The sequence below is a fragment of the Myotis brandtii genome, unplaced genomic scaffold, assembly GCF_000412655.1.
Source record: "Myotis brandtii unplaced genomic scaffold, ASM41265v1 scaffold10, whole genome shotgun sequence".
Classification (NCBI taxonomy): domain Eukaryota; kingdom Metazoa; phylum Chordata; class Mammalia; order Chiroptera; family Vespertilionidae; genus Myotis; species Myotis brandtii.
The window spans coordinates 1,437,380-1,447,344 of NW_005353325.1; the positions used below are offsets into that span (position 1 = coordinate 1,437,380).

The 9,965-nt window shown below is 41.6% G+C and overlaps 1 protein-coding gene across 1 annotated transcript in view; it reads left to right on the plus strand.

The window, feature by feature from the left end:
* Positions 1-1,541: 1,541 nt before the first annotated feature.
* GABRB1 (gamma-aminobutyric acid (GABA) A receptor, beta 1) overlaps positions 1,542-9,965 on the plus strand; it is a 369,308-nt gene continuing 360,884 nt past the window's right edge. The window contains exons 1-3 of the mRNA XM_005853131.2: positions 1,542-2,058; positions 2,213-2,304; positions 2,746-2,813. Coding sequence (XP_005853193.1) covers positions 1,979-2,058; positions 2,213-2,304; positions 2,746-2,813 — 240 coding nt within the window. The 5' untranslated portion in view covers positions 1,542-1,978. The remainder of the gene's footprint in view (positions 2,059-2,212; positions 2,305-2,745; positions 2,814-9,965) is intronic.

Consider the following 9,965-nt stretch of genomic DNA (forward strand, 5'->3'; position numbering starts at 1 on the left):
CCTGTCTGTTTCCTCCTTTGGGGTCTATATTTCAAAACATAGGGTAGTTAGGTTCATAAATTCTGGGTTGAAACACAGATTCCACCATTTATTAGCTGTTTGATATTAAACTAGTTACATTACCCTAATTCATTCCTAGCATCATTATCTATAAAATGAGAATAATATATATCACATTTATATTATTATAAAGTTAAAAGAGATAGTAGGTAATGTATACACAATAACCAGTAAATAGTCAGCAAATGACAAATGTTAATTGTTCTTATGATTATTCTACCAGAACATTCTGTCTAAAAGCCTAAATCTGACCTTGACCATTCCTACTTAAAACCTCCAGTGATTTCCAGAAGCTCATGTCTGCATAGTACTGTGTGTAATTTTATTTATAGTCTGGCTTCAGTTTCCCTTTACACCTTCATCACCCACCATCCCTACCTCCTTGGTTTATATCAGTGGTTCCCAAACTTATTTGGCCTACCGCCCCCTTTCCAGAAAAAATATTACTCAGCCCCTGGAAATTAATTTTTTTAAAATTTTAATAGCAGTTACTCATCGCCCCCAAATGCACCTGTGGCCATCACCGCCCCCCCTGGATCGCTGCAGCGCCTACCAGGGGGCGGTAGCACCCACTTTGGGAATCACTGGTTTATATTCTGCTCAGTCTTTTCAGGGTGTAGCTATTCAAGCAGACCAGTCTTTTAAGTCTCTAGGATTTGGCACATGTTGTTCCCTCCTTCTGGAATACCCCTCTCTCCCTGCTCTGGCAAAAAAGATTTCTCCTCTGAAACCATATCCTACTTCTCCCTGGTAGAATTACCAGCCTTCCTGTCACCATAACACTGTCTAGAGATCTATATTTAATATGCCTATATTTTTACCCCTCTGTCTGATTTGTGAATTTCTCTAGGACAGGAATCCTCTTTAATGAACCAACCCCTAGCCCAGGGCTTCCCTCCTAACTTGTGCTCAGTGACATTTATCTAATTGCATTGTTTGAATTTAATTGAATTCACACAACTGTTGCTCCTACAGAACCCCAATCTACTTGCAAACAGAGGTTAGACCCTCTGGGTGTTTCAGAGCCCCTTCTGGGTTACTATATACCAGCTAATATACTGGCAATTTATGAAAGAGATTTTCCTCACTAGAACCTAGAAGAAAAGTGAAACTTGGGGCCAGTGGCCCTAGAAAAAGGATAGCCTGCCTAGAGATGCTGTCTCATTGCTTGTTCCCCCCTCCTACCTCCATCCTAGGCTGCAGAGACTAAAAGTGGGAGGGAAGAAAGGAAGCGGGGGCGGGCGGGAACTGACCGCCCCTCCTTCTCTCCCTCCCACAGAGAAGGGCTACTCCAACAGGGAAGTCTTAAAAAGCCTCCCAGGGGGACCAGATTCTTGGAGTCCTCAAATATTCCTGGGTTTCCTCTGCCTTTTCCCTTCTTCTCTGGCTTTCCCTCTTCATTCACTTCGTTCTCCATCCCACCCCACCGCCAAGCTTTCCTCCCTCCCCCTTCCCATCACACACACACACACACTGGCGACCAGAGAACCGCCCTCTCTCCAAACTCCCAGTTCTGGGACCAGTGTGACTGTTAACGAAAGGTGCCAATCACAGGCAGCCTTAGCCAGATGCCTGCGAGTTGAGTTAAAAAAAAAAAAAAGGCAGGTTGAGGGCATAGAGGAAAAGATCATAGCAACCTCCAATCCCAATACACATGCACGTAGGATTCCCAACAAGCAAACAGCAGGATATCTCCGACTACTCCGAGGACGCAGAGCACCACAAACAGGAACTTTAAAGGGATTGAAATCTGTTGCCTGTTCCACTAGGAATATTGTTTGCAAGGCACAAGGTGTCTTTTGGTCGAGAGCACCCTCTGCGCATGCGCAGGTCCATTCGGGAATTACTGCCCTGCCGCCGACTAAGTTGCATTCCTTGAATCTTCGCCGAAAAGACAATTCTTTAATCAGAGTTAGTAATGTGGACAGTGCATAATCGAGAGAGTTTGGGGCTTCTGTCTTTCCCTGTGATGATTGCCATGGTCTGTTGTGCACACAGGTGAGCTATTTTTTTTTTCTTCCTGAGTGTTTTTCTTGTTACATGCTTGCTGGATCATGTAGCTTGTTATTGGGGGGTAGGTGTGCCTATCTATTTTTATGTCTGCTCGCAGTTTGTGCTCATTCTGAATACGGTCCCTACTTCTTCCCTTCAGCGCCAATGAGCCCAGCAACATGTCATACGTGAAAGAGACAGTGGACAGATTGCTCAAAGGATATGACATTCGCTTGCGGCCGGACTTTGGAGGTAAAGCTTCATCTTTTTTTTCAACCTGTAACCCACACCTAGTTCTCTTTTCCTGACAAAGATAAATGTCAGAAAAAAAGCATGTAATTTTCCTAAGCGTGCACTATGCCCTACGCCTTGGGCACGCACCACACACACACACACACACACACACACACACACGCACACACGCACACAGGATCCCCCCAGTAGCAGGTGGATGAAACCCCAGGCAGAGCCAACCTTACCCCGGCCCGACACACCCTCTGCATAGTCACTGCATCACGCGTGTGCCCACACCTGTTTTCCCAAGCTGTGTCTCCCCCCCACCCCCCCGCTAGGAGGGATGGGAGTACAGGGAGCCCATTCAGAATGTAGGAAGTGCCAAGGAAGCCCCTGTCCCCTCCCCAGTCTGTCGCCACTCTGAGAATATGCCCATAATACGTCCCATCTCCCCGGCAGGGCCCCCCGTGGACGTCGGGATGCGGATCGATGTCGCCAGCATAGACATGGTTTCCGAAGTGAACATGGTGAGTGGTCTCAGGACGGGCTTACGCAGATACGAAATGGACCGGTCCCCGCGTCCTCTGCGTTTCATTGGCGGTCATCTCGCCCCGGCCGCGGGAGTCCCACTCCGCGTGCGCTCCCCGCTCTGGCACACACACACACACACACCCTGTGGCCCCTGGTTTGTATTTGGAAAACACACACACACACACACACACACACACACACACACACACACACACACTCGGGCTACTGCGGTGTTCCGGAGGAAACGTGCGCGGCACTATTTGGGGAAAGAGGGGTGACTGGCAGCCGCGGATCGGGTGGGGCGGAGTCTGAGCGGGACTCGAGCAGGGTTTCCTTTGGTGTTCCGATGCCGAGGGCACCATCTGCCGGCGGCAGGCGGCCTGCGCTCGGGTGTTCGGACCCTGGTCCGCAGCCTCCTTTTCTCCAGGTCCGTTCCCCGCAGCCTGGGGCCGGACAGACTCAGTCCCAGCACCGAGTACACAAGCACACGGAGGAGGTTTCAGTGTCCCCTCCCTCCTTCCAGGCTCCAGCACACCCCGTGGCAGGAGCAACAGGCTGAGACAATAGTCCATGCTTGCTAATACGGAAGTGCTCAAGCCAGCTTCTGGGCAGGCTCGTGTTGTTCCCATGTGGGGGGTTGATGAATTTGCCTTGTTGCATTTTGTAAATTTAAGATGAAACAGAATGACTCGGGTTATTGCTTTGTTTTGCCCTGGAAACTTAAGCATGCTGCAAAAGCCTGCTGATTAAAAGGATGGTGGAAGGAAGGGGGCGAGAGTTAACAGCGCAGTCCTTTCATTTCCAAGGGTTAACATTCTATTGTGTTTTTTTTTTCTCCTCCCTTTCTGAAGCTATTGCAAAAATGGATTGAAATCATATCTGACAGTTTCTCTATTGGCTGGTTCCAACCACTGAGGGGTAGCAGTTTTCTAGTTGTTAGAGTTTCTAACTGTTGCTTCCGGTAAGGCAGGGGGGAAAGCCTGTTGCTTTTCTAGAACCAACCACCTAGGGAACAGCTAGATCTAGGTGAGCAACATGTCATTTTTTTCCGCTTGCGAAAAAAATATTGTGGCAGCAGAAATTTAGAGAGCCTGAATAATTTAAAGACTATAACCTTTAGGGATTTTATCCGTTTATAGTTGTAAAGGCTATTGAATTGTCTTTTCATTTCATTACTAGTGTGTCATTCTATTTTAACATGCTAAGGTTTAAGAATTTTTTAAAGATTTGGACAGGAAGGGAGAAATATGTTTATAATCTATTGCATATGATTATAATAAAAAGTATGACTATTACATTTCTGTATTTTATAGTTGTAACTTACCCAAGTTTATTTTTTAAATTGATTTTTCAATTACAGTTGACATACTGTAATTATGTCATATTAGTAACATTGTGATTAGGCATTTACATATCTTAGGAAGTGCTCACCCCAATAGTAATCTACCCAGATTTAAATAGCTTATTTAAAATACTATTTCAAAATAAGTCATCTAATTATTGTATTAGAAAAAGAAAACCAATTTTTAAAAAGTAATGCACAATGAATATTTTCTGATGTGGAAAAGATTTTTAATAGACTGACTTATTTAAAATATTTTGTTCACATATGTGTCACTAAAACAAAGCAACCCAAAACACAATATTTACAAACATTGGGTAGCATAATAACATGTGTACATATGCAAATCATACTCAATCTATGCTATTGCAGCTAAACAAATTAGAAAAAAACAAGTAATTTGTATCATGTAGATAAATAATAATATTTTTATTCTTTTATTTTGGCACCTTGTAAGTACCCACATAGGTAATTTATAAAATAGGAGAGGATTAGGAGAGCTCAAAGGGAATCAATGCCTTTACCAGTAGTCAGTATTCTGTTTGGCACATTATACTTTTTAGAATTGTAAAAAATGTATAATTCTGTTGACTATATTTACAAACACCTTTTCAGTTTTGTTTTTTTTTAAAATTTGAATTGGGAAGTTTCTATTAACCCAAACAACCACCACAACAAAAAAAGCTCTGTATTGAATTTTATATATAAGCTCAGAAAAATAATTTAATTGCCGTGCCACTGGAAATAGCTCCTAATGATGGAATAATACAATCTATTTACTCACTGCGCCATTTGTATATGTATTTGCTTTAAAAAAAATATTCACTGAGCAGATAAATCAATGAAAAATACATTCTACTAAAATATGAATTACCTTTCCACAACAGTGTTAGAGCTATATGGGAAAATAAAAAGCACTAGCACTGAAAAATAATAAAACTTGACTTGCTTATTCTTCTTTGTTTCTCCTTTTAATGATAGCTACCAACAAGACCCAATGTTTATTTAATATTTTCTCTGACAAAACATTGAAATGAATAGATTGGAAATAACTCCAAGAAAAATGGAAAACAAAGAGGAATTTTAGGATTGAGGGTTCTGTATAAACACAGCCTGGATGGTTGATCCTGGTTAAGAGAATGGTCTATAATATGCTTTGGTTTTTAGATAATGTAAGTAGGGGGAAAATGTCTATGGGAAATAACACCATTGCTTATTTTATTAATCATGTCTTAGTAGCCCGATGGACAGTAACTTTTGAAGTTATGTAATAGGAAATGTTCACCAAAATTAATTTAAAAAATAAGAATGGACAAATAATATAATAAAATAGCTTTAAGGAAAATTCAGACAAAAATTCATTACTAAAGCATTGCTCATTTTTATATTCTTATTCATTATTGTTATTATCCACCCATCCATAGCTGGGAAAATGACATGATAATCATACATTACATTAATGGGTTTGAAACTAGGTTATGTTAATTTTGTTATTTTTAAATTATAGTATAATTCCATATTGGTTTATGGCATTGTTTGTTTTAAAGACTAGCATAATGTCAAAAATATTTTCTGATTTATATACTTCAGGATAGAAAATATTTTTCCCAAATAAAAAAGTAAAATAGACAGCTTTTACAGTCGATGATCTCTGCTATCCAGAATCATAGTTACTGAGCAGTGAATGCAAAGCCTTTGTAGAATAATACTAATGCAGAAAAAAAAATAGATACTTAAGAGCAAGGCTTTTCTTTTCAGGAAATAATATTATTGATTGAATTAAGAAGGATTTTCTTCTGACATCATGTGATACATTGTGTATGTGCCAGTGACTATAAACCACTGTGATTTCCATTTATTATTATATTAACCTCTCGACAATTTCTGTCAAGCCCTACACACACACACACACACACACACACACACACACACACACACACTCTCACACACTCACACACTTTTCTAGGATGATTAAAAATGAACAGGAGGCAGTTGGGACAAAAAAGAGACAGTAGCCTCCAGAAATTGCCTTAAAGTAACCACCTAACATCTCCTAATATAAGCCCAGTGAAACAGATAACAATAAGCAAGTCTTCTCTTTGTAGTAGCTGTAGTAGACTGGGGAAACATGATATTAACTACATGCGAACAAGTGGGTGAACTCTTGTATTTCATATTTCAAGAACTTTTAAAGAGGTGGCTTCTTTTGAACAAGTAGGAGTTCCAACCACAGAGCTCCCTGCCCCTGATCTAAAGACACCATGGCCCAAGTGACCACTCCCAGAAGACTTTACATCTATCGAGTCCTGATTTAAAGTAGCCATTCCCAGTAATAGATGACTGACAAGTATTTATTTTCTTTCCTTCTTTCATGCATGGATGGATGCAACTGTGAATTTTCTTATATACATTATAAATAATAAAAACAACCAAAAGAAAAAAAAACAGAACTAAAATAAGTCAACTGTATAAATAATGCCTAAAAGAAAAGCAAATATAATTCACTAAACATCAGTGTTGCTAAAGTCCACTGTTGTTGCTGTTGTTATTTTAATATTTGATTCCAGGTTTCTGTTACTCACTTCAGTTTATCTCTATTTACCATCATCTTGGTAACACAAAATAGTAACCACCTGTCAGAATCACTCCCCTCCCCACCTATTTCTTCAAATCAGTGTTTCTCTATCTTTTAAGTGTATCAGAATCACTCTGAACTTTAAATTATTAAAATGCAAATTCTAAATCAGAGGTCTGGGATGGGGTTGGACAGTGCATTTTTAACAACTCCCAGTGATGCCAATCACTGGTATGTGGACACACTTTGAGCAGCAAAGGCTGCAGTACATTATTCTAAGATTTAGCATTATTAAGAAATGAACGTCTTTTTTTTCTGTTAAGTTTCTCTAGGAATAGTATTATTCCAAGTTTCCAAATTAAGTCTCAAGTCAATTTCCAGGTAGTTTAAACAGGTAGCTGTGTTCAAAAGGAAAATTTAGTTTAGTAATTGATGATAAGCAACAGAATAAAGGCAAGAGCCTGGATCACAGGGCTTGACTTACACTAATAAGCAGCCCTCCTCACTGTGTCAATACTTATGAGTCAGCCAACCTTAAATGATGGCTGTGAAAATATTGCCAAGCACTGTCATTCTGACACTGCCATCCTGCTGCTTTACAGAACACCAATGACTTCTCTTCTTCAGAATAGAGAACATTGCAAACTGTTTTTGCCCCTATTGAGGCGCTTGCAAGAGCTTTGTAAAATAGCTTAAACATACTCTTGCTGCTGTCAGTAAATTCTCTGAGGTTATAATAGAATTCCTTTGCAAATAGAGGAAATAGGTCAGTACCATTTAAAGGGAGGAACAGATATCAGCAGTTAAATAAAGACATAAATAAAATTTTGTCTTATATGAGTAATCGATCAGGTCTCACTTTTAGGTGCTGGGTTACAATATTCTACCATCTGGAAAAGCTGACAGAGGAAAAACTTCCCTTTGCCTCTCTGTTTGGAGAGAGCATAAAGATCTTTTTATGCTTCAAGCCACTTCTAAGCAATCCTATCCAGATTTTTAAGAGTTTGAGTTCACATTTGAAAGCCTTTGTTCTTAGGATCACAAGGCCACACTGGGTATTAAAATGTGTAATACAATAGTAACATTTATTGAACATATCCTATGTATCAAGTATGGTTATTAAATAGTTTTTCCTTTTGTATTAGTAGCTCATTTAATCCTCTGTTTAAGGCTATACAGTTATTATGAGGTTGAGAGAGGGAGATTTTGGTTGAGAGAGGTTAAAGAGTTGTTCAGAAGATATATAGCTGATAAATAGCAGAGCCAGAATTTGAAACCAGGCAGCCTTACTCCAGGAGCTGGTTTCTATCTGCTAGGTAACTCAAAAATTATCCCTGGAATTTAGCTTTGGAACCTTGAGTGAGTCATTTGACTTATCTGGGCCTCAGGTGTCTCCTCTGTAAAATGAAGGTAAATGACATGATTGCTAAACCTATTTATAATTCAGATATTCAATGATATAAACTTAGACCATTAAAGAGTTCAGATTATCAAAATCAAGATTCTTCCTCTCCATCTTATTCTCTAGTTGGAGTCCATCTGTACCATTTTATTTTCCCGTTATATGTGTCAACCAACAAGTATTTATTGAATTCCCACTGAGTACAAACGATGGTAGTCTCCTGGGAACATAGCAGCAATTACTGCAGGCAATTCAGGCTTCTTGAATCACCATTTTAGTTGGTCATGGCATTATCTTCCTTTTTTCTCCTAGTTAAACAGATCCCCAAAGACAGAAATGAGAAATGTTGGCTCAATAGTCTTCAAAATGAGACTTGACTGATGGTTGGTTTATATTGTATTGAATATTGGAACCAGGACCAAATTAGAAATATTTCTGTCTGATACTGTCCATTGTATTCAAACTGGGAACATTGTTCTACTACTGCCAAACTAATACTTTTTTCAACACTTAATGTGAAACAGAAGGAAACTGTTATTTTTCTAGGACTGGAATATCCTAAAGGATTTACCTATTGCACCTAAAATCTTTCCATCAGGTGGTCTGGTAGCAAGGGTGTTTATCTCAACTGAATATCACTTATGTCTGATGCTTTCTGTTTTGGCATGCCTCCCAAAGTCTTAATAGCACCCTCAAAACACATAAGTGAAAACTTGCATTGCCCAGCCGGCATGGCTTAGTGGTTGAGTGTTGATCTATGAACCAGGAGGTCATGGTTAAATTCCCTGTCAGGGCACATGCCCAGGTTGCAGGCTCGATCCCCAGTGGGGGCTGTGCAGGAGGCAGCTGATCAATGATTCTCTCTCATCGATGTTTCTATCTCTCTCTCCTCCCCCTTTCTGAAATCAATAAAAATCTATATATATAAAAGCCTAAGCAACTGTTCAACCATTTGACCGGTTGCTATGACATGCACTGACCACCAGGGGGCAGACACTCAATGCAGGTGCTGCCCCCTGGCGGTCATTGCACTCCCACAGTGGGAGCGCCGCTCATCTGACTGATGGGCCCAGGCGCCAGGCTCAGGGCTGGTGAGCACAGCTGCGGTGTCGTGAGCCTCTCCCGCAGACACTCCCCCTGCATACCCCTCCCCCATCTGGACTGGTACCAGGATTGGGACCAGCATTGGGACTGACTGGGTGCGAGCCTACAGCTGCTTCTCATGGGCACATGGATATCACCCTAGGACGGATGTGGAGACCACAGCAGAGCAGCAGAGAGCCTACCTAGTGGCTGCGGCAGGCGCAGCAGGCCCAGGATGAGTGGGAGCAGTGTGGCACCTGGCCTGGGCTCAGGCTCCTCCTGGCTGCCTGCCGCTTTACACACTACTATATCCCTCCGGGGATGTTGGACTGCCGGTTTCGGCCCGATCCCTGCAGGCCACGCCGAGGGGCCTCTAGTCTACACTAATAAAAGAGAAAGATGCAAATTAACCATCACTCTGTCACTCTGCCACTCCGCTACACCCACAAGCCACGCCCACCAGCCAATCAGGAGAGAATATGCAAATTAACCTAACTAAGAAGGCTGGGGCCACGGAGCTGGAGCGAGCAGGAGGCTTGGGTTGCCCCCGGCGATGGAGGAAGCCAAGCTTCCCACCTGCCCTGGCCGGCCCTGGGCTCTGCTCAAGGCTACAAAGTTTCAATTATAGAAGATAAATAAATCCCAGATACCTGCTTCCAGCCTGCCCTGCCCTTCGCTCAAGGAGGTGCTGAAAAAAAAAGAAAAGAAAAAAAGGAGTGGCTGGGAGCTTGGGGCGCCGGGGGGGG